General features: G+C 41.3%; 1 protein-coding gene across 3 annotated transcripts in view; it reads right to left on the minus strand.

The window, feature by feature from the left end:
• LOC124788045 (cytochrome P450 9e2-like) overlaps positions 1-25,482 on the minus strand; it is a 124,599-nt gene extending 99,117 nt beyond the window's left edge. The window contains exon 1 of one of the 3 annotated variants that reach the window (XM_047255108.1): positions 25,395-25,482. Coding sequence is in view for 1 of the 3 variants with exons in the window: in XM_047255106.1 (XP_047111062.1) it covers positions 24,258-24,310 (53 nt within the window). In the remaining 2 variants the exon portion in view is untranslated. Of the gene's footprint in view, positions 1-24,257; positions 24,343-24,378; positions 24,552-25,394 lie in introns of those variants that run through there. The other 2 variants (XM_047255107.1, XM_047255106.1) reach the window with 2 other exon arrangements.
• Between the last annotated feature and the right edge of the window lie 512 nt (positions 25,483-25,994).

The raw sequence follows: 25,994 nt of genomic DNA on the forward strand, positions 1-25,994 counted from the left end.
GGGGTAGGGCAGATGCCTGATGCGATGGCGAGGTGGTCTATGAATGTAACACATTTTTGTCAGAGTTGGCATTTGTCCTCATTGACCAAAACACCATGCTCTGCCAGTTTGTCAAATACAGCTTGGAGGTTTCTCATGATCTTGAGCTGTTTGTGAGCAGATAATTATATCGTCCAAGTAACAATAGCAAAAGGACATGGTAAAAAACAAGCCATCAATACACCATTGTGTTCTTTAGTCTGAAGAGCATAATGAGGAATTCAAATAGGCCAAACGGTGTAATTATTGCCATCTCTGGGATGTCCTCCGTGGCCATTGGGATCTGCAAATCTCTTTTGCAGTCAGTCATGCTGAAGATGGTTGCACCAGCCAGTTCCTGGGAGAAGTTCTGAATATTGGGCACAAGATATCTATCAACAATGGTGTGTGCATTCAAATGTCTATAGTCTCCACACAGGCACCACATTTTATCATTTTTCACTCTCATAGTAACTGGGGAGGCCCACATACTGTCTGATGTCATTGGGGAATATTGGAAATGTCACATATGTTGTTATAATATGAGATTGGTGAAGGTACAGCAACATTCTTCTAACAGCTACATGTGGAGATGTCACTGTTGGCAGTCCATAAGGCATGGAACATGGTTTCTGAGTTTGAGACTCAGTGTTCAGGTTGATATACTATTTCTGTCATCTGCCTCAGTTAAATACGCTATGTATGAAATGAATTGTTTCTGAAAGTACAATAACTGATTGATTTCTGTTCTTTAGAGAGGTGTGTGGGAAATTAGTTAAGTGGAAGGGATCATTGGGCAGGAATTGAGCTCTGGTAAGAGAAAGAGTGGTAGGAGGCATAAAGCTCTTGGTCCTTTGGTTTTTGGGGTTATTATTTCCAGTTGGGATGGTGTTGATAATGATCTTCAGGTCGTTGAAAATCACAATAAGCATATTTTGACTTCATTAATAGAGGAATGTATTATCATATCAGATGTGTTTGCCCCATGTAATGAGTTGGACATTAAGGGATTTAATCACTTTGTTGTAAACCATAATATCAAATTAAAGACTACAAGACTGGGGCCCATGCTAATACTATTGAGGGTACTGTGAGAGAGGAAAGGATGTCAGATCTGTTATTTGGAGGGTTAAATGTCAGTATTTCATCTTACAGGCTTTTCTTAATATGCATTATCGACAGGAAAGTATTCCACAACGGCACTGAATTTTTCAGGTCCTGGCTTGTAAGTCAAATGAGGGTGGGTGGCAGGCTTTTTGGTTATTGTTTTGTTTTTGTTTCTCTTTTGTCTAGTGGTGGAGTCATTTTCTGCAAGGATGGGTGACGAAGAGGGTTTTTTTTGAGGGGGGGGGGGGGGGGGAGGAGTGAGAGATTTGGGTGGGGTTCTTTCATGTGTAGTGTTGTCTTCTATTAATTCAGGTGTGTTTTCTTATTGTTTTTGTGTTTTTAAACTGGTTTCTGAATTGTGTTATTTTGTTATACCTCACCTCTGTTCTTTATTTTTTGTGTTATCTGTGTTTATGAGTCTCACTCTACATCAATGTCCACATCCTGCAAACCACTGGGAAACCCACAGCAGCGGTTACATGCCATTATACCAGTTATTATGGTTTTTTCCTGTTCCATTCATGTATGTAATGCACAAAAAATGACTGTTTAAATACAATGCACACTGTAATTAACATAATCTTGTCCTCAAGATCCCTTTGGGAGGAATATATAGGGGATTTTAGTATATTCCTTAAATTATTACTTAAAGTGTGGTCTTTAAACTTTGTAAGCAGACTTCTCTGGAGGTGGGTTGCATCTCTCTTCAAGAGTGTCTACCAGTTCAGTTTCTTGAACATATCTGTGACACGCACCCATGGGCCAAAAACCTGTGACCATTCATACTGCTGATCACTGTATATGTTTAACATCCCTTTGGTCCTGATACAGGTATGGGTCCCACACACTTGAGCAATAATTCAGGATGCACTACATGAGTGATTTGTGAGCAATCTCCTTTGCAGACTGATTACATTTCCCCAGTATTCTGCCATATGCTTTACCCATGACTGAGTCTATGTAATCAGTCCCCAACAACCAGTCCTGCCTTCTCATCCCATCCGATAAGTCTCCCGGTCCATGGTTCTGGGTGACTTTTCTAAACTGTACCCCTTTCCCTAAACCTCCCCAGTCCTTTTTCTTCACCCCTCTTCCTTCCCCTTTAACTCCTCTGCCAGAAGGAGTAGATTTTTTCCTCTCTCCATTTATATTATATGTAATCATTCCATTTCATATCTCTACAAAGTGTTATACCCAGGTGTTTGTACAAATTTACTGATTCCAACTATGATTCACTGGGAGAGGACACGTCATTTATTCATTTTGTGAAGTGTACAATTTTTCATTTCTGAACATTTAATCCAAGTTGCCAATCTTTGCACAACTTTGAAATCTTATCAGAATCTGACTGAATATTTATGCAGTTTGTTTCAGACAATATTTCATTACAGATAACTTCATCATGTGTAAAAAGTCTCAGGTTACTATTAATATTGTCCACAAGGTCATTAATATACAACACGAACATAAAAGGTCTCAATATGTTTCTCCGGAGCACACCCAAAGTTATCTATACATATGTCAATGATTCTCCAACCAAGAAAACTTGCTATGTCCTCCTTACCAAAAAATCCTCAATCCAGTCACAAGTATCACTTGATACCTCATTGACTGTACTTTTGATAGAAAGCGTAGATGTGGTACTGGGTCAAATGCTTTTTGGAAATCCAGACTACTGCAATTATGTGACTGCCGTGATTCATAGCTTTCAGTACATCATGTGTCGAAAGTGCGATTTGAGTTTCACATGAGTGGTGGTTTCAGAATTCACACTGGATGGCATGTAGGAGGTTATTCTGTTCGAGATATCTCATTATGTTTGAAGTCAGAATATGCTCTAAGATTCTACAACAAATCAATGTATTGAATGCTGGATGGAAATTTTGGTAATCACTTCTGCTACTTGTTCTTGTAGATGGGTGTCACCTGTGCTTTCTTCCAATTACTGGACAAGGCTTTTTGTTTGAGGGATCTATGATAAATTATAGTTAAAAGTGGGCTAACTCAATCACAAATTCATTATAGACTCTGAAATTGATGTCATTGGGCCCTGGGGCATTCTTCGGCTGTTTCTCAAAGCTACTGACAATTATACTTCTTTCGTTAGCCTTTTTCGGTGATACAAGGATTAAATTGGGACAATTCTCTTGGGTTTTCTTTTATAAAGGAACATTTGAACACAGAGTTAAGCATTTTTGCTTATGTTTTGCTATCTCAATTTCAGTTCCTTTCTCACCTGCGAGTAGCTGGACATTAATTTTAGTGCCACTAACAGCCTTTATATGTAATCAGGATTTCTTTGGGTTTTGTGAAAGATTATTCAACAAAATTTTGCTACTTTAGTCACTGAAGACTTCACAGATTGCTCACTTTGCAAACAAATGTGTTTCATTCAGCATCTCCCAATCTATAGCCCTATGCTTTGTTTTACACCTATTACACAGCAGTCCCTGTTTCTTGAGAAGTTTCTTTACAGTGACTGTGTACCATGGAGGATCTCTCCCATTATGAACTGTTCTACAGGGTACACATCCATCCAGTGTATGATCAACATTTTTTTTTTTTTTTAATTTGACCTATAGTTCCTCTATGTGCTCCTATCCAGTACTATGAGTTTCAAGTTCCTCATTGAGATATGAAACTGCTGCATTTTTCTCTAGTTTACTGAACACACAAATCTTTCTACTTGTTTTAGTTGCCCTTTCTATTTGGGTAATCATTGCTGCTACAACTGCTTCTTGGTCACTGATTGTATTTCTTGTTATGAGTATTGGACTGGCCTTTTGTCTTTTTGTAGTGTTACATTTTTTTCTTTTTTCTTTCTTTCTTTCAAGTTGAACTACGTAGCTCAACTGACGCTGGTACCAGTTACAGTTTCTTTGTTCTTATTCTGCATTCTTTGCTTTTCTAAAGCACTTTTTTTGTCATGTTTCTGTCAACTAGTGACATTACTGTGGTTTTGCGGTTGTTATGTCAGATTTTAGTTTGTTCACATCCAAAACTCCCCACTTTCTCACAATAGTACCATTAGCTCCAACATTTAATATTAAGAATTTGTACGAGTCTGTGATTGATGTTTATATTTTCGTGTTATGATAACATCTAAGGTTACTGCTCCACATTCTGAAATTGTGTTTGTGTTGCATCTTGGGGCTTGGTATGATGCCTGGTCAAAGGTGAAGATAGTATGGAATGCTCTTCTTTAACCGTACCTGGCATGGAATGAATCCTTTTAAGTAGAGAACATACATGTTCAAGGATTCTGAAGAGGATAACCATCACATGCAATAATAACTACATAAGACTTTCACCTAATTAGCAGCCTCACTGATGAGAGTCAGCCTTGGAATTTACCAGGAGAAAAAAAAAAACCTTCAACTCCACATTCAAAATCCACAGTTTTCATTAACATTCCATCGTATTTCATTCTCGCAGACATTTGTTCAAAATGTACACTGCACAGTAATGCACACTTTTTCATAAAACAATTTTCAGTATGACATTTGAGCATCACCTTTCCTGCGTTTTTGTCAGCTTTCATCATATATGACAGAAATACCACACTTGTTTTCTGTGCACAGTGAGGAATAAGGATACACACAGTATAACACATAAAACAAGCCATTCCGAGACATTAACAGGGGAATATTTTGGCTGAAAGTTTGTGTAACTATCTGTGCATTTAAAATGTAATTGTTATTTAAATACCTTGTGATTTGCTTTACAGAACAAGGAATGACAATTAGATACCAAATGTGTGCCTCTTCTTGCCTAACATTAAAAATGAAAGCAACAGTAAGGGAAGAACACGTAATACAGTAAAACTGTCAGATTCACTTGCCTTTAAAGTCAAGAACTTAAATATTATAAGGTGCAATCAAAAAACTTCGATTTGAGTATATATCTGCAGAGTACATGCAATGTAGCACAACCACGATGCACGTATATAAGCACTGATATGTAGACAAGGGATTACTGTGGCATTCATGTCTTTCGCCATGCATGTGGTAAATATGGAAACATTAACTACATCCATGTTATTACCAAATGCATCCCAACAGGACTGACATGCTATTATTCTTTTCTTGCCTGCCATGGTAGACTTCCAACAGACAATGAAGATTTAGTATAGAGCAGTATGGCTATTGAAAACCACCACTGTGGAATGATGTGCCGAGTTCTGTGCTGGTCATGATTCGATGCAAAACTGTAAAACTGGAAGGCCAGCCTCATCAAAGTGGAAAACACTCGAACACCCTCTCTATAGCCCTGATCTGTACCCATGTGATTATCACATCTTTGGTCCATTAAAAAAGACCCTGAAGTGTTGTTGATTCCTTTCGGACGAAGGTGTGCAGCAGGCAATTAAGGGCTTCTTCATGCAGAAGGAAACAGTGTTTTACCAAATGAGTATGTTCAACCTGGTGCATTGATGGGATGATTGCCTCAATGCTAATGGTGATTTTGTCTGATTGACATGCTGAAGATGGACTGCAAGGCCATTGAACGGAAACTTTTTGATCACCCCTTATAGTTTCACTTGCCAAACTGGTCTATGTGAGAACTATTGGCTGGGAGGTCCTCAGAAGTGAATCAATCATTTTAGACTTTTTTTATTTACATGAATTGGCACCTTCATGAACTAATTCATTTATGATGAATTAATTGAGCATATAATGAATTCTGCTGCAATCTTTGGCTCCTACCAAAAAAATTTTTACACCTATGATACCTCTTCATTTTCTCTATATACAGGTTTATTGGTAAGAACCTCCAGGGTCTCAAAAGACGACTACACAAAAACTACAAGACATAAAGAAAACACATATTAGCATATGCACCATCTTTTCTAACCTTTTAATTCACATTACACTGTGATGTGGCAAACATCAATATGCGCATGCACTTCATTGAAGTTGCCAACACGAATTACCTGGGAAGAAGCCACAGCAGCCTGCTTTGGAAAACGTTTCACTGGTTTTTTTTTGTTTTTTTTGTGGTTTTAGGGCGCAAAACTTCTATGGTCATTAGCGCCCAGCCCGTGACTTAAGACAGTAAGAAACCGAAATTTAAAACCAGCAGCAAGGGGAACAAAGTCAGAAAATTGGAGAAACTAAAAATAGAAGACTGCTTAAAAATCCACTACAGAAAGGGGGTGATTGTCCCCAAAAAAAGCTTCAAATGACTGACGTCATTTCACTGTCACTAATAAACTGGAGAACGCGGTCGGCGGAGCGCGTGTCATCTGCTAAAATCGACGATAGATCAGGCGATAGCTGTAGACGGGAGCGTAATGGATTAAAATAGGGGCATTCAATTAAAAGGTGTCTTACCGTCCACAGCTGAGAGCAGTGGGGACAGAGTGGGGGAGGATCGCCGCTTAAAAGATGTCGATGGCTAAAACGACAGTGCCCTATCCGGAGTCTAGCTAAAATTACCTCCTCCCGACGACGCGTTCGGGAGGAAGAGGTCCAAGCGCAAGGAAGGGCTTTCACTTCCCGCAATTTATTACAGGAAAGTGCCGACCAATGGGCATGCCATAATTGAGCAACATGGCGACATAAATCGTTCCGAAGATCGGTGAAGGGAAGCGACTGAATAGCTGGCCGAGGAAGAGAGACTGCGGCCTTGGCCGCTACATCGGCCGCCTCATTCCCACAGATACCAACGTGTCCCGGGAGCCAGAGGAACGCCACCGAGACGCCCCTCAGGTGAAGCAAGCGCAGACAGTCCTGAATCCGGTGGACCAGAGGGTGCACAGGGTAAAGAGTTTGGAGACTGAGGAGAGAGCTGAGAGAATCTGAGCAGATAACGTACTGTATCCGCTGATGGCGGCGGATGTAGTGGGCAGCCTGGAGAACAGCGTAAAGCTCCGCAGTATAAACCGAATACTGGCCGGGAAGCCGAAAGCGATTTGGGGTGTCGCCAACAATATAGGCACTCCCTACACCTAACGATGTTTTCGAGCCGTCGGTGTAAATAAATGTGGCGTCCGTCATTTCTGCACATAGAGCAGCAAATGCCCGACGATAAACAAGTGTAGGGGTACCATCTTTGGGAAATTGACAAAGGTCACGGAGCAGGCAGATCCGGGGACGGAGCCAAGGCGGTGCTGTACCCCAAGTGGTCAGGAAGGTTTTAGGAAAGCGGAAGGAAAGAGAATGGAGCAGTTGACGGAAGCGGACTCCCGGGGGTAGTAGGGAGGAGGGGCGGCCTGCATACCCTACATCAAAGGAGGCGTCGAAAAAAAGGTCGTGGGCTGGATTAGCAGGCATGGAAGACAGACGGCTAGCATAACGACTCAGGAGGACTGCTCGCCGATTGGACAGCGGAGGTTCAGCAGTGTCAGCATAAAGGCTTTCCACAGGGCTAGTGTAAAAAGCTCCAGACACTAAACGTAATCCACGGTGGTGGATAGAGTCGAGACGCCAAAGAATAGACGGCCGAGCAGAGGAGTAGACTATGCTTCCATAATCCAATTTCGAGCGCACTAAGGCGCGATAGAGGCGGAGAAGGACCACTCGGTCCGCTCCCCAGGAGGTACCATTCAGGACACGGAGGGTGTTAAGTGATCGCAGACAGCGAGCCGAAAGATAGGAAACGTGGGAGGACCAGCATAGTTTTCTGTCAAACATAAGACCCAAGAATTTAGCGACGTCTGAAAACGGAAGGTTGACAGGACCGAGATGTAAGGAGGGCGGAAGAAACTCCGTACGTCGCCAAAAATTGACACAAACGGTCTTACTGGGTGAAAAACGGAAGCCAGTTTCGATGCTCCACGAGTGGAGGCGATCGAGACATCCTTGAAGACGTCGTTCAAGAAGGCTGGTCCGTTGAGAGCTGTAGTAGATCGCAAAATCGTCCACAAAGAGGGAGCCCGAGACATCAGGAGGGAGACAATCCATAATTGGATTTATGGCGATGGCAAACAGTACAACACTCAGCACGGATCCCTGGGGTACCCCGTTTTCTTGGGAGAAAGTACGGGAGAGAGTAGTGTTCACCCGTACCCGAAAAGTGCGCTCTGCCATAAATTCGCGAAGAAAAAGGGGCAGCCGGCCTCGAAAGCCCCAAGAGAACAGTGTGCGGAGGATGCCTGTCCTCCAACAGGTATCGTATGCTCGCTCCAGATCAAAAAATATTGCTACCGTTTGGCGTTGCCGGAGAAAATTGTTCATGATATAAGTGGAGAGAGCGACAAGATGGTCAACTGCAGAACGATGCTTCCGAAATCCGCATTGGGCTGGTGTTAAAAGGCTGCGGGATTCCAGCCACCAAGCTAAACGGTAATTCACCATACGCTCCAAAACCTTACAGACACTACTCGTGAGAGAAATGGGGCGATAGCTAGAGGGGAGATGTTTGTCCTTTCCAGGTTTCGGAACGGGAACGACAATAGCTTCCCGCCACCGTCTGGGAAAGGTGCTGCCGGTCCAAATTCGATTATAAAGGCGAAGGAGGTAACGCAGACTATGGGTGGATAAATGCAGCAACATTTGGACATGGATACCATCCGGTCCTGGGGCGGAGGAGCGAGAAGATGAGAGGGCATGTTGGAGTTCCCGCATGGAGAAAACAGTATTGTAGCTTTCGTGATTTTGGGAGGAGAAAGCAAGAGGTCGCACTTCCGCTGCACGTTTCTTCGGGAGAAACGCTGGCGGGTAATTTGAAGAGCTCGAAATCTCAGCAAAGTGCTGACCCAACGAGTTAGAAATTGCGACGGGGTCCACTAAGGTATCATGCGCGACAGTGAGCCCAGAAACCGGGGAGAAACTAGGCGCGCCTGAGAACCGTCGAAGCCGACTCCAAACTGCCGAGGAGGGAGTGAAGGTGTTAAATGAGCTAATAAAGAATTTCCAGCTTGCCTTCTTGCTATCGCGGATGACGCGACGGCATCGCGCACGGAGCTGCTTATAGCGGATACAGTTGGCCAAAGTAGGATGGTGACGGAAAATGCGAAGAGCACGTCGCCGCTCACGTATTGCGTCACGGCATGCCTCGTTCCACCAAGGAACTGGGGGGCGCCGGGGCAATTCGGAGGTGCGTGGTATTGAACGTTCCGCAGCTGTAAGGATAACGTCGGTAATGTGTGTGACCTCATCGTCGACGCTGGGAAAGCGACGGTCATCGAATGTCGCGAGAGACGAAAAAAGTGTCCAATCGGCTTGGGCAAACTTCCAGCGTCGCGGGCGCATATATGGCAGTTGAGGCTGCAGTCTGAGGACACATGGAAAGTGGTCACTCGAGTGTGTATCAACAAGGGCGAACCATTCGAAGCGCCGAGCTAGCGGAACAGTACCGACCGCAAGGTCCAAATGAGATAAGGTTGTCGTGGAGGCAGACAAAAATGTGGGGACCCCAGTGTTGAGGCAAACTAGATCCGCTTGGTGGAAGACGTCTAGCAATACGGAGCCACGTGGACAAGGGTGTGGAGATCCCCAAAGCGGGTGGTGGGCATTGAAGTCCCCAACCAGCAAATAGGGGGGTGGAAGCTGACCAAGAAGATGAAGGAGATCAGCTCGTGCCAGTGGTGTGGACGATGGAATGTATACAGTACAAAGAGAGAACGTGTATCCGGAAAGTGAAAGACGGACGGCGACAGCTTGGAAGGAAGTGTTTAAGGGGATTGGGTGATAATGGAGAGTATCACGGAGAAGAATCATGAGTCCTCCATGGGCTGGAGAGCCTGCAACAGAGGGGAGATCATATCGGACAGACTGAAAATGAGGGAGAACAAAGCGGTCATGGGGACGCAGCTTTGTTTCCTGAAGACAGAAGATGACCGGCGAGTAGGAGCGTAAGAGGACCGACAATTCATCCCGATTGGCTCGAATGCCGCGGATATTCCACTGGATAATGGACATGGGGTGAAAAGAGAATGGAGGAATGTGACCAAAGTTGCTGTCAACTCAAAGACTGCTCGGAGCTAGCAACCGACAGCATGGAATGGCATTCAGCCGAAGGCAGAAGATCCTGATCCATAAGTTGGTCAGGATCAGTCCCTGCCACCAGCGATCGGCCGGTTGACCGGCCACCAGCAGTGCGCCTCGGCGACACAGAAGATGGCCGAGGGCGATTTCCGCCAGGTGGTGCTGTAGAGGGGGCACGCCTTGGCGGAGAAGGAGAGGAACTGGGTTTCTTTGTAGCCTTCTTGGAAGAATGTTGTTTAGAGGAAGGAGGAACCGATGGTTGTGAAGCTGCGGTCCGTAAAAACTCTTCACGAGTATGCTCTTTTTTGGAAGACTTGGCGTCCGACTTTTGGGCTCGAGATGTAGCAGAACCCGACGAAGGGTGAGCCAGAGAGTGGGCAGGCGAAAGTGGTGAGGTTGAACGAGCGATCTTTGCGCTGGCCGATCTGACGACCGTGGTACTAAAGGTGAGGTCGCAAGTCTGCGTGGCCGCCTCCTTTGTTGGCCGAGGAGAAGCAAGGACAGTGCTGTATTTTCCTGTCTGAGGCACGGTGGGCTTGCGACTGGCGAATAATTTTCGAGCAGCAAAGGTCGACACCTTTTCCTTCACCCTTATTTCCTGGATGAGCTTCTCATCCTTAAAAACGGGGCAATCTCGAGAGGAAGCAGCGTGGTCACCCATACAGTTGATGCAGCGAGGGGATGGAGGTGGACAAGCACCCTCATGGGCATCCGTGCCACACGTAACACATTTGGCTGGATTGGAACAGGACTGGCTGGTGTGATTGAACCGCTGACATCGATAGCAACGCGTAGGGTTTGGGACGTAAGGGCGAACGGAAATTATCTCATAGCCTGCTTTGATTTTCGATGGGAGTTGAACTGTGTCAAATGTCAAGAAGACAGTGCGGGTGGGAATGATGTTCGTGTCAACCCGTTTCATTACTCTATGAACTGCCGTTACGCCCTGGTCAGACAGATAGTGCTGAATTTCTTCGTCAGACAATCCATCGAGGGAGCGTGTATAAACGACTCCACGCGAGGAATTCAAGGTACGGTGCGGTTCCACCCGGACAGGGAAGGTGTGGAGCAGAGTAGTACGCAGCAATTTTTGTGACTGGAGGGCACTGTGTGTTTCTAACAACAGGGTGCCATTCCGTAATCGGGAACAAGACTTTACAGGACCTGCTATTGCATCGACTCCTTTCTGGATAATGAAAGGGTTGACCGTGGAGAAGTCGTGACCTTCATCAGACCGAGAAACAACAAGGAACTGTGGCAACGATGGAAGAATCGTCTGTGGCTGAGACTCAGTATGCTTACGTTTGTGACTAGACTTAGTGGAAGGTGAGGAAACCATTGCGGAAGAATCCCCCATGATTACCGGCGTCTCCGATGGCGCGCTCCTCCCTTGTGGGGGCCCTCTCTGAGGGCACTCCCGCCTTAGGTGATTGTTCACACCTCAGGTCACACCTCCCGACAAACGGACGGAGGGACCAATCGGCACTTTCGGAAGGTATCAGCTCGGGTAATCACCCCTCCCTGGGCCTGGCCTTCACCAGGGGGTACGTACGTGTCCTACCTGTCTACCCGGGGCGGGGAATTACGCGTTACCCCGTCACCGGCTACGCATGGAAGTGCGTGGGTCGGCCTTCAGACACGCACAGGGAGGAAGAAAGAGAAAGGGAAAGGAAAGAAGAAGGGGTCTCAAACGCCGCAGCGGAGAAAAGGGTAAAGAGAAGAGGTAAGAAAAGGAGAAGGACAAAGGGAGGAAGAAGACATACAAGCAAGGAAGAAGAAGAATGCGGTACATTTACAAGCGTCCGTCTCCGGACGTAGGCGCAAACCATACTCCCAGAGGGGGAGAAAGTGAAGGAAAGAGCCAGAGGTGAGGGGGGGGGTGAAGACAGGGGATGGGGAAGGATGCGGAAAGGGAAGGTATGCAGCCCGGAAAGGAAGGAAGGCCACATTAGCTCGGGGCCCCGTGCTCGCTACGCACGTATCCACAAAAGAGTTGTGGATCCCCTGGGGGGACGTTTCACTGGGTTGCCTATCTGCAGGCACAAACTAATTCAATGCAACGATATAGAATGGATGATTTGCCTACATGTTTTGACACACCTGCCCCTTAGTACAACTAAACCATGGCACACGTTATAAATCAAAACCTAGAGATATTCCCTAGCCACTGACATATGTCATTAGATTAGATTCAGTTTTTGTTCCACAGACCGAAGAATGAGATAATTCTCATAGGTGTAGAACATGTCAGAAAGTACAAGATAAAAAAACATAAAACATTTGAATACTCATCACCCTGATCAGGAAACTGGAACTGCTGATATTTGCAGAATTGTCAGAATGAAACATAGTTACGCAGTTTTAATAAATTTATCATACACAAAATACCTAGTTTTGATTGTTGTGACCAAATGCTGTCAAAACTGAAATCTAACAGATATTTCTACTTAAGCTGGTCTAACAGTCTCTGTTAAGATATTTATCTATAAAATAGAAGGAGTTGCCTATCAAAACGTCTTTCACACTGTTTAAATTGTGCTTATCTGAAACCAAGTATTAATGGTTGCTGGCAATTTATTGAAAACAAGTGTCCCTGAAAAGTGGGCCCGTTTTTGAACCAAGGTAAGTGATTTAGTTCTTTATGTAGTTTGTTCTTATTCCTAGTATTGATACTATGTGTTGAGCTATTGGTTGGAAATAGATATATATTACTTGCAACAAATTTCATTAAAGAATAAATATATTGAGAAGCAGTTCTTAGAATACAAAGTTCCTTGAACAGGTTTCTACATGATGTTCTTGAATTTACACCACAAATGATTCTTATTACACGCTTTTGAATGCTAAAAACTTTTGTTCAGTTTGACAAGTTATCCCAGAATATGATCCCATATGACATAATAATACAAATACACACTTGTGTAAGCACTACAGTAATTCTGTGGTATGCCCTTCTCAACTGAATTTATTATAGAGTTGTAATACCAGAAATTTAACACTGTCGACCTCTTCAATCTGCATCTTACGCACATGCTGGAAAGAAATCTCTTACAGGTTCTGCACTGCATATAGTGGGTCTTTTCAAAGCTTAGCTTTAAACCATTTATTACTGTCAGTGAAAATTTGATTAGCAGCCATTTCAAACAAAACAAACTTAGCATCTGGCAATATAACAGACGAGAGGTCATTAATGTACACTAGAAAATGCAACGGACATAAAATGGAATCATGAGGAACACTGCATGTAATTAATTCCCCATCAGATGAAGACAGACTGCTTACTGCACCCTTTGTTTCCTGATAGTTAGGTAACGCTCAAATCATTTCACAACACTGCTGGTGACACCGTAATATTCTAAATTACTTAAGAAAATGCTGTGATTCACACAAAGGCTTTTGTAAGGTCACAGAATGTGCCAGTAGCCTCTAATTTGGTATCTAATGAATGAAGTACATTCTCAGTGTACATGTAAATAGCTTTCTCTATATCAGAACCTTTAACAAATCCAAACTGTGACTTTGACAATATACATTGAAGAGCCAAAGAAACTAGTACATGTGCCTAATATCGTTTAAGAGTTCTGCGAGCATGCAGAAGTGCCACATCACGACGTGGCATAAACCCAACAAGTGTCTGAAGGAGTGCTGGAGGAAACTGACACCATGAATCCAGCAGGGCTGGTAAGAGTACGAGTGGGTGAGGATCTCTTCTGAACAGCATGTTGCAAGGCATCCCAGATATGCTCAATAATGTAAATGTCTGGAGCATTTGGTGACCAGTGGGAGAGTTTAAATGCAGAACTGTTCCTGGAGCCACTTTGTAGCAATTCTGTCACACTGTCCTGCTGGAATTATCCAAGTCGGTAAAGAATGCCCAATGAACATGAATGGATGCAAGTGATCAGACAGGATGCTTATGTTCACTATGTGATCAAAAGTATCCGGACACCTCGCTGAAAATGACAAGTTCATGTCGCCCTCCATCGGTAATGCTGGATTCAATATAGTATTGGCCCACCCTTTGCCTTGATGGCAGCTTCCACTCTCGCAGGCATAGATTCAATCAGGTGCCGGAAGGTTTCTTGGGGAATGGCAGCCCATTCATCATGGAGTGCTGCACTCCGCCACAGGCCGTGCATTACGAACTGGTGCTTGATCGTGATGAAAGATGCAATCGCCATACCCGAACTGCTCTTCAACAGTGGGTAGCAAGAAGGTGCTTAAGACATCAATTTAGGCCAGCGATGTGATAGTGCCATGCAAAATAACAAGGGGTGAAAGTCCCCTTCATGAAAAACACAACCACACCCTACTACCACCACCTCCAAAATTTACTGATGGCACTACACACGCTGGCAGATGACATTCACCGGGCATTTGCCATACCCACATCCTGCCAGCAGATCTCCACATTACGTGCTGTGATTCGTCCCTCCACACGTTTTTCCGTTGTCCAATCATCCAATTTTTATGCTCCTTACACCAAGCGAGGCATCGTTTGGCATTTACCGGCATGATGTGTTACTTACGAGCAGCCGCTCGACTATGAAATCCAAATTTACTCACCTCCCACCAAACTGTTATAGTACTTGCAGTAGATCCTGATGCAATTTGGAATTCATGTGTGATGGTCTGGATAGATGTCTGCCTATTACACATTATGACCCTCTTCAACTGTTGATGGTCTCTGTCAATCAACAGACGAGGTCAGTCTGTGCGCTTTTGTGCTGTGCGTGTTCCTTCACATTTCCACTTCACTATCACATTGGAAACATTGGACCTAGGGATGTTTAAGAGTGTGGAAATCTCACATACAGGTGTATGACACAAGTGACACTCAGTCACCTGACCATGTTCGAAGTCCGTGAGTTCTGCGGAGTGCCCCATTCTGCTCTCTCACGAGTGTCTAACGACTACTGTGGTCGGTGATATCCAGTACTGGCAATAGGTGGCAGCACAATGCACCTACTGAAAAACATATTTTTGGGGGTGTCTGGATAATTTTGATCACATAGTGTACGTTAACGAGTCCTATCTAGATGTGTCAGGGGTCCCATATCATTCCAACTGCACGTGCCCCACATTATTACAGAGCCTCCACCAGCTTGAACAGTCCTCTGCTGACATGCTGGGCCCACAGATTCATGAGGTTGTCTCCATACCCGAACAGATCCATCCGCCGATACAACGTTAAACAAGACTCTTCCGACAGAGCAACATATTTCCAGTCATCAACAGTCTAATGTCAGTGTTGACAAGCCCAGGCAAGCCGTAAAGCTTTGTGTCATGCAGTCACCAAGGGTACACGAGTGGAACTTCGGCTCCGAAAGTCCATATCGATGATGTTTTGTTGAATGGTTTGCACGCTGACACTTGTTGATGGCCCAGCATTGAAATCTGCAGCAATTTGCAGAAGGGCTGCACTTCCATCTCGTTAAACAATTCTCTGGTCCCATTATTGCACAATCTTTTTCTGGCTGTAGCGGTGTCGGAGATTTGATGTTGTACCAGATTCCTGATTTTCGCGGTACACTCTTGAAATGATCATACAGGAAAATCCCCACTTCATTACCTCCTTGGAGATGCTGTGTCCCATCACTTGTGCACTGACTATAACATCAAGTTCAAACTCACTTAAAGCTTGATAACCTGCCACTGTAGTAGCAGTAACAGATCCAACAAAACTGTGCCAGACACTTGTTGTCTTATACAGGCATTGCCGATCGCAGCGCTGTATTCTGCCTGTTTACATATCTCTGTATTTGAATATGCATGCCTGTACCAGTTTCTTTGGCACTTCTGTTTATTACTTGCAGTCAGATTCCTGAGGAGACACTTGAACATAATCTTTTCAAAAATTTTGAAAAGCTCACAAAAGTGAAATTGGCCGATAGTATCTCTTTATCCCCCTTCTTGTAAAGAAGCTTAAATTCAGCATATTTTGAACAGTCTGGAAATGATGCACTGATAAAAAGAGATTGATTACACAAACAACTTAAGAAAGAACTCAACTTGCATGAACACACACTGATATACCTCATTGATACGTTATCATAACCACTAGAGCAGTTGGATTTTAAAGATTTTATGATGAATGCTACTTCTTTGCGAGATGTGAATGTCATCTGCATTTTACTGAAGTTATCTGTAAATAATGGTCTCAGATACTCCATTGCACTGTTTACCAAACCCGATGACACCAAGTTGTCAGTAACAGAAACGAAATATTTGTTTAAGACGTTTGCACCCTTATTTGCATTTGTTACCAATGTCTCTTTTATTTTTAGAACTATCTGTTTCTCTTTCTTTTTGACCCCACCTTTCTCTGTCTTCACTATATCCCATATTGCTTTTATTTTGTTGCCTGATGTAATTATCATTATCTCATAATAAAGCTGCTTTGATTTCTGGGTTACTTGCTTCAATAATTTGCAGTATTCTTTATAATGCAGTACAACACTAACATCAGAGCTGTTCCTAGATAGTGGATACAATCTCCTTTTTATCCCACGATATCTTTATTCCTTGTGTAATCCATGGTTTGTTTTTAGACTTCTGTTTGATTAAGTTACCGCTAGAGGAAAACAATTTTCAAAAGAGGAAGTAACTTTATTAATGAATGCTTTGTATTTTTCACTTTAGTCAGAAGTACTGTAAACATCTATCCAGTTCACGTCTTTAAGCAATCTCCTAAGTTCTCCATTTTTGACTGATGTATTACCTTCCTGTATTCTGATTTACCAAATTTTTTATCCTGACAAGTTTCAACGTTTGACACAAGGTGCTACATGTCATGATCAGATAGCCCATTTACTACTGATTTTGTGATATCGACTTTTTTCCTAGGTTTGTCTACAAAGATATTATCAATAGCAGTCTCAGAGCATTTGCATACCCTAGATGCAAAGTTAACAGTAGGAATTAAATTAAATGACAGTGTCACTGATTGCAGTAGTTGTTCATTGATGGAACTTCCCCATAAATCCAAATTAAATTAACCAGCAAAAACACATTTTCTTTTTTTTTCTGTGAGATAAGACAATAGAGTTTCCAGATTTTTTATGAAGTTAAAGTTTCCACAAGTTGCTCTGTATATACTTACAATTAAAAGAACTTATGAAATAGTACTTCTGTTGCATAAGCTTGTAACTGCTGCTATGAGCGAAATTTATTAATATAAATATTCTTGAAATCAAAACAGATTCTGACAAATGTGGCAACTCCTCCTTTATCCTATTTTCTCCACAGAAGTAAGAAGCTAACTTGAGTCCTGTAACATAACCTGTGGTCACCTGAGGTTCAGAGAGGCAGCTTGTATCAAGTGGTTCACTCAACTCTAATTCTTCAACATCCCTCATCCTCAGATATTCTAATGCAATAAGGGTAACTGATTTTGTGTACTACCTGAATCTCAACTAGATGAACCTAATTTTTCTGTCAATTTTTTAACACCTACAGTTCCAATCAAAGGCTGTCTGCATGAATTGTGTACATTAAAATTTGGTTCCTGGTTGCCTGTCTTGTCAATGTGAATGTAGTTTTCAGCACGTATCTGAACATCTTTTGTTTCTACCCTCCAAACCCTTAAAAAACTGCTGTTCTGTGTCACTTGTAACCAGTGGTACTTTACCACTTGTGACAGACCCCTCACCCCTTAAGTTATTTGCTATTAGCAAAGACAGTTTTCCCTTCCCATTTCTGTTGAAGTGAAGGCCATGAATGGTATAGTTCCACCTGCTGAGAGAGTCCACAGGAACCACACCGATATGAGAATCGACACCTGATCCAAGCAGCCATTCCACCTGTAAATTAACTCTCCTAACAGAAGAGTTTAAATGAGGCCGGTCATGGTGCCTCAGAACTAATACAAGTCCAACACCAGTATATCTCTTTGTTGAAGCTATCTTTATCAGGTCACCCTCAACTGAATAATTAGGCTCTCTGTCTATGCTGCTGCCCGCCCTGCCCACTATTGCCATGGTGTCTTCCTTTGTGAAGTATATGCAGAAGGAACCTACATCTTCTATCACCTGACCAAGACTTGCAATATGTTTAAAAAAAAACCTGTGACCTGGTAACATGACCTAGTTCATCCTGCAAACATTGGCCAACACAACTAGCATGTGAACTACCTAGCAACAAAACTTTCTTCTTAGTCTTCTTCACAATTTTTTCTGACTTCTTACTTCTCAAACACTTTCTGAAAATTTGTTGCGTCCTGTCGACTTCTACATCTACTTGTGACTCATCAGTTTCCAACTGTGACAACAAATCAAACTAGTTTTCCACATTGACAACAACACTGTCTGAGAAAGTCCTATTCCTATTTCTTATATAACCTGTTGTGACTTCCCACCTCTCTTCTCCCTTCTTCCCCCTTAACCTTTCCAGATCTTGCTTTGTCTTATCTAGTTCCACCTGAAGGGCAGCAATCTTCTCCTCCTGTTCCACTACCTTCCTGTCTCTATAGCAAATCCCACACAACCAATCAGCCTTGTTTACTTCCCCAATTCCCATGCCCCTAGTCACCCACAAGATAGAAACTGCAACAACCCTCACATCACACCCGGAACTAAAAATCCTACAGTAAGTCATACACTTCTCACTCACGGCAACAAATTTTAGCTTTAGTCTAAATTAAACAAGAATAACTTCCTAGACTACTCAATTAATATAGGCCCATTAAATTTCTTAGAAAGTTTGGGCCTAAATTACGGATACTAATTCAAAACGTCTGCAAAAATAGAAACGATTAAACATTTATAGTTTATGCGACAAAACAAAAGCAAAGCAAGAACTGGGCCTACACCATACAAACTTTTCACTTATTTCTAAACTTTTCACTTTGGCTACTTCCTAGAGGATCAAATGGACAGCATGTACGGATATACTAACAACTCAAACTGTACTTTACTGAAATAATCATGTAATTTACAATGTACGATAACACTAACAAAACCTAGTCCAAAATTCACACCTACAAAATGTTTTATTTTTCCAAAAAATACACAAAATATGTGAAACCTTCAATTGATAGCTTACAACAGGTATTAATTCACTTATTTGTGATATAATATTGCCTTAATTAATTGTTATTACTCAATTAAACACTTCTCTTTACAAGAGCTCTGAATGTCTTTTAGTCATGCAGTCATCATCTTAAACCCTGGAGGTACTTATGAATAAGCCTGTATTCAAAAAAAAAAAAAAAAAATTTAAATGCTTCCCTTTGCTTTGGCATTTGTGAAGTAACAGTTGTAACATTTTTAAAAGAACCCCAGACTCCATTCCACATGTAATTTTTCTGTTGATAAGTACAACTGACATTTCCAACATCCTATGTTAACCATGTACAGGCTGCCCCCATTCTCTACCCCTGGCCACAGGTGTGAAGTTCTTGTATTCAGTTCTCAGTGAGCACTTGTAATTCTCATAGAATGGAAAGGCCTGAAATGGAGTGCACTTGGCTTCATTAAACGAGAAGTGCTTAAATATATAGAAATTGTTGCACCGATAACCATAATGTAATTATACCTCCATATTCTTTATGTAAAACACAAACCTCTTTCAGTTAACTACACAAAAAAATTCTGCCCACTATCTGACTTTGCAAGGCGCCATTTGAGCTGTCAGAAAGTTTTTAATTATTAAGAAAAACTTGTTTATTCACAGTGTCTGTTACAGGAGACAAGTGTTTGCTTGTTAGTAGATCACAACAATTCAAATTTTTCCACTTTAATTGTTTTGAATTTCACATGTAAGAGTGTGTAGTGAATACATGCTGGATTATGTAAATTTATAATTTTGTGTGCTGTGTGTAAACAGGGCTTTCATTGTTGGTCAAGAAAGTGAGACATAGATTGTAAGACTTGTTTTAGCTATCAGTAGCTGTTTGCTCAAAGTAAACGGTAATGAACTCCATAAAGTAAAGTGGCACATAATCAAAGTTAAATATCTAGCAAATTGTGTTGCAAGTGTATGATTCTATCACAGTCACATATTTATCCAACGATTCAAAAAGAATTATGTAGTACTGCCTCCCTTATATTAATAATGAATAAGGAGGCTGTTAGTTCTGGCTGTGTATGTGAATTAATGTTACTGTGTTAAATTTGTTTTTTACGTCACATGATTTTGCTTTATCTTCATGCGTAGTGTAATTTTGTAATAATCAATGGCATAATTACGAAATGCACAACATTGTAATTATGTTATAATCTAAATTCTGTATATATAATTCAGTAATAATTATTTCATTATACTGAACATGGTACTATACTGATTACTAGATTTACAGCACTACATGATCTCTAAGAATAAAGTGTGGTGTGACACTCCCCATATGTTGCAATCAGAGCCAGTAAACACAGCTGCATGGACTAAAACAGAGCCTAGATATCTTCCTGTGGAATATAACTCCAGTCAGTTTCTTGATGAGCCCACACAGTTTCAAAAGTTATTGCTAAGGGACAGTGATGACCAAATTGCTGAGCTATCACATCCCAGGCTTGTTAATCATATAACACATCAGGTGAACAAGTAGGGAAGCTGAAGTAGAGTTGGAAATTTGTTTCACATATTATGTGCACTGTCTTGCTGATGTAAGGCTTGTAGCCTGAAGGAAAGGAACTACTTCAAGCTCTGAAACCTCACTGAGGTTTCAGCTTCCATCAATATCTAGGAGATCGCGCATGATGCATACAATGACATAACAAATCATGACATATAGTGTCTGGCCACCATGCAATAAAATAACACAATCACCAAGACTGTGGTCAGCAAAAATGTGGCCATCACAACAGGACAGTGTGAAGTAGAATTCACTGGGAAACACCAAACTTTGGCACATAGTGAATCAGCAACAGCATTCATCCAGCCAATATAATACACAAGAATTGGAAGCGAATTATGATACTCATCCCCTGCTGTGGCTGTATTGCATACCCTATACTCACTTAACCATGCATGTAACTTCCTTAGTAACATGCACACATCACTGTTGTAGCAGAAACCCATCTATAACCAGCAATGTCACTGTAGAATAAACCCATGCTTCAAAGATCAATCATTCTGGCTCATTCAGACTCCCTCATTTGCTTATTTTGTACCTTCTGATAACAACACATACTAGGACCTGCTATCATGTTTATACTTCAGTAGACAGCACTTTAATTCGTGAGCTTGGTAAAACACTGATGTTAACAATGAAATGAGACAAGACACTATGCCTGCTGTCTTTCTACAATCATGATCAATTATTCCTGTTAGACTACTGTACACATTCGCCAAATTTGAACATTCTTCCTCATTGTAGCAATTTTCACCAACACTGGTATATAACAGTTAATGGTCTGCAGGATTTCCAACTGCCAGACTAAATCAATTGATTAAAATACTGACGCTGTGAAACAGAGTTTCTGAATTTCACAAATTCACTACATTCTAAGACTTAAGACCAGCTGCTAGTTTGTAGTTACATGTTCAATAAATTATTTGAAAGCTTTTTTCATTGAAATGATGTGGAGCAAGTCAGTTTACAGAACATGTATACATGTTTAGTGTTAACATTAATGAACACATTTTTTAGTCGTACTTATGGAACTTCACTTAAAAACAATTAATTTTGTTATTATTATTCTTATTATGCAGGGTACCAGTTTTTAAAAAGAAATTTGTCCATGAAATAAGGGTTAACCAGGAGAAATGACTTCAGGTTAGACTTAAAACTTGATTTGCTACCTGACAAGACACTTTATGTTATTGGGTAAATGATCAAAAATTTTTGTAGCTGCATATTGAATTTCTTTCTGTGCCACTGACAGCTGGTGCTCTGTTACCACTCTTCCACATACTATGCTTATCTGATATGATGGGCTATATTTATTATATATTTACTGCAGTAGCAAGCACATTTACTCTGGCATAAAAGAAAAAATGCAGCCATCTTAAAAATTCAAAGGAAGAAAGATGTTCGGTTTGTGGGGTGCTCAACTGCACGGTCATTAATGCCTGTAAAAAGTCCCAATTTTTACACAGTCCAAAGGAAGAAAGAAAAGAAGATTAGGATTTAACAGTTCATTGATATGGAGGTCACTAGAAATGGAGCACAACAGACTGATAAAGGAAATTAATCTCCTTTTCAAAGGAACCACCCTATCATTTGACTTAAGCAGTATGAGCAAACCACTGAAAAGCCAAAGTTAGATGGTTAACCTGGAATACTTTTTAAAAAGTTGTTTATGGGGAGTCACTCTGTAGTAACGAACAAAACAAGTAAGTAACACAAATTATCCAATGGTTCTTGCTGCAGTCCCAAACATTCAGACGGTGCAAAATAAGAATGGGAATGGAAAAATTTCACTTTGAAAAAGCTGTTATTTCACCATACATAATATCGATAAGTTATTTGTCTATTACCCACATATGTTTCATTTATGCCACTGTTCTCATAGTTACTGATGGAAAATATTTATCCATGCACCATATGAATAAATATTTATCATACTAATCTATTTCATACATTAGAAACTTGAGTTTGCCAGTCTCTACATCACAAGATCAGTAGGGCCTATTAGTAACATATTTATCCAATGATCCCCTTAAAATTCACAGGTAGCCTGTTTCAAAAATAGGCTCTATGTACAATTCAGCATAAAAAAAGGCTTTTTATTGGCTGTAAACACTATTAAATAGCAGCCTACCTATATAATCTCTCATGTGAGTGTAATGATTTGACTATTACTATTGAGGCCCCTGCAAGATTGTCTTTTCTTAACACACACACTGCCAGAGCTGGTTCGAGAGCATTTTTCACACAAACGACTTATCATTTGGTACCCCCTCCCCCCTTTGCCTCGCTAACATTCACCCATGTCAGTTTTCATGACTTCTCTCTCTCAGCAGGGTCCATGAAGGTGCCACTACCAGCTGTGACAGGTCCTGTATTGAAATTAATATTACAGTTGTGACACCGCCATCAGCTTAGTGCCCCAAGCAGTGGCTTGTCATTTTGGTATCACCCCATCCCTGATTTCTGCAAGTTCACATTAACTTCATATGACAAACAGGTGAGCCCACAAATTTTGCTAACAGTTTTACCAACTAATCACTGCATTATCTTATCAATACATTCATGATATTAGTTTCTCATCCAGTTGGGCATCAATAAATTTTACATACAGTGTGATGTGTAATTCTGAAAAACTGAGTTTCACCTATGAACCTATATATACATCTAGGCCCCAAAATACAAAGTGCCATTCCTGCTTCTGTGTAGAGCTTACACAAACTGGACTAAGCTCCTGGATTTTTTTTAAATTTTTATCTGTCTTTTTGGTTTTTAAGTGTTCTGATGAAGACTTCTAATTAGTTGAAACCAATCAACTATATCGCTATCTTGGTCACATTAAGAATATTTTTGATAAAAACTTATTTAAATATTTAGATTGCTTGCCGACACTGAAACAACTGGTATTTGAAAAAAACTTTTTTAAAGACACATGAAAGTAAATGGAATTACATGTTGCAAGACTCCAATTTCGTGACTATACTCGTATGAACGTTAATCTAGTTGTGTACATCACACTTAAAGAAAATATAAGTTGAAGAATGACACTGGCATACTAACCAAGAAAATAAATACCAACAGTGTGAAAAACATACACCAGCAAAAAGGCTGTAAGGCATTACTGAACTGTCTGTTGGTATTTAGAGCAGATCTTGATTTGCAATAATCCTCGGTTTATTTCTGAAAACTCGTGCCAAATACTATGCACTTTTACAAACGTGCATAATCACTCTAATTTTATTTGCTGTATTAGAAAACACAACAAAATTCTGCAACCCTCTCCTTCTATGGTATATTCGGATAGCAACGCCGTTAAAATACTTCCCCTTTCTTCTCATTCCACTGCTCCTCTCTTTAAAATATCTTGTTCTCTTCTCTGTTTAACTACTCTCCTCAAAACAGAAAGTACTCAATGTTAGGCTAATAAGTACAGGATGATGAGGGGGCACAGACACCAAATTTCGACCACTACCCGTTTCGAAAATGTTATCCGAGACTTATTTAAAACAAATTAGTCAGGCCTTAAACGAAACTGGAGTGTCTTGCGGCTTCTATAAATACGTAGCCTTACACTTTCTCGAACACATTTTCTTCTGCACAAACTGTGCACTTTGTAATAATAAAATGCACTTTACCCGAGCACTCTTAACCAACATCTCAACCACACCATTTTAGGAGGCTTTTGCATGTTGTCTGACAGTTCCGATCAGATGTTATCTGTTGCTCATGGTCGACTACATACACTAAACGACTCACCTATAAACGCCGTCCGCTAATCTACACGCCGCGAGTGCTGCGTTCTTTACTTCCTGAACTGAGAATGCCCTCCAATGAAGGTGTCATTTTCTTTTATTTCAAAAAAGTAGCTCTATCATTCTTGCATAACGCAGATGTTATCTCTTGTACACAAAAGAATGAGTACAGGCAGATGAAGTGTAAGTATGTAACTGGCTATCTATGACATCGTATTTCTTGAATCTGTCAGCCTCTTTTTGTTCTTCTTTAATTATTACCAAATTCCCCAGATCAATTTCGAAGATTTTCTTCTGAAGCGGAGCCGGGCTTATTTTTCAAACGGAGATTCATCGCAGCTTTTTAATACCTCCTCAACTTTCTCACATCAAATTTCGAAGGGCATTCTGTTTTGTTTATTTCCATGAGCGCGATACCGACAGCTCACCGTTACTCTCCATTTGCTTGTTAAAAGTTATTACTGTTGGTAATAGGTATCATTGTTCGAATGAAGGAGACGAAAAAGAGTCGATTCGTACTGGACATCACGAAAGGGATAGTCGGAACATTCCACGATGCGTTTCAAATGGCAGCATTCGTACAGCCTGTATCGCACAACGACAACGGAACGGGACTGGAAAAATCATGGAGGTAATCTCCATGGGAAAAATGTTGACAACGATACTCGCGAAGAAACTGCTTTGCCTTTATTCTGGTAGGAGGGGGGGCGTGTCGTCATATGCTAACATCAGTGGTTAACCTACTCTCAACCCGACTGTGGCTTGATCACTCCTGTAACGGTAGTAGATTCGGTTGCTCAGAATGTTTAGTTTGATTTTGTTGCTGCTTCGTATCTTCTTAACGTTTATTTTATAGTTTGTTTCATTTTTCTAACGCATTGCGAAGGTTTGGGGTGAAGGCTTGACTATTTCTCCTATATGTTTTCGTCCGCAAAAGAGACCAGAAAACTGGACAACGGAAAATCGTACGCTGCATGTAACTAAGAATATAAATCGAGGAAACAATTTTCATTAGCTAACCTGTTTTAACAGTGAAAAAGTCGGCTCTATTGAAAATACTGCTGTTTTAAGCGTAATTTGCCATTCACAAAGAAAATCAAACACAATGGATAAAGGCCAATTCACAATGGCCGTCCCGTCATTGTCACTTTACGTCAGAACATGCCACAACGCAATTCAAATGGCGACTTTCACACAGACTGTCAACGGACCTTCACGTCAAGTCACTTAAAAGTTTCTCGGTACGAAAGTTTTGACAGTGTCGTCTGCTAACACTTTTTGTCGCGCTCGCTCATAAAATATTAGTGGATATTGCGCTTTTAAGGCTTCTTTATTTTTATTTTCTTGTTTATTATCTGTGGCAAACTGCAGATGTCCCATGACAATTTGGATATTTTTTTTTCCACTGAATGTTCTTCCACAAACAAGGTTATGCATCCGAAATCGAAAAATCATTTAGGCTTTGCAGTAACAGAAGAGAGCTGATGCCCACACAGTATACGATTATGAAGCAGATTTATTAAATAACATCTTAAGTGGAAAATTCAGCTCTAATGAAGCATAAAAATACTGACACTATTAGTTACGTAAGGAGAAAACATAATGGCTAAGGTAAACCGG

Source organism: Schistocerca piceifrons, chromosome 3, assembly GCF_021461385.2.
Source record: "Schistocerca piceifrons isolate TAMUIC-IGC-003096 chromosome 3, iqSchPice1.1, whole genome shotgun sequence".
NCBI lineage: Eukaryota > Metazoa > Arthropoda > Insecta > Orthoptera > Acrididae > Schistocerca > Schistocerca piceifrons.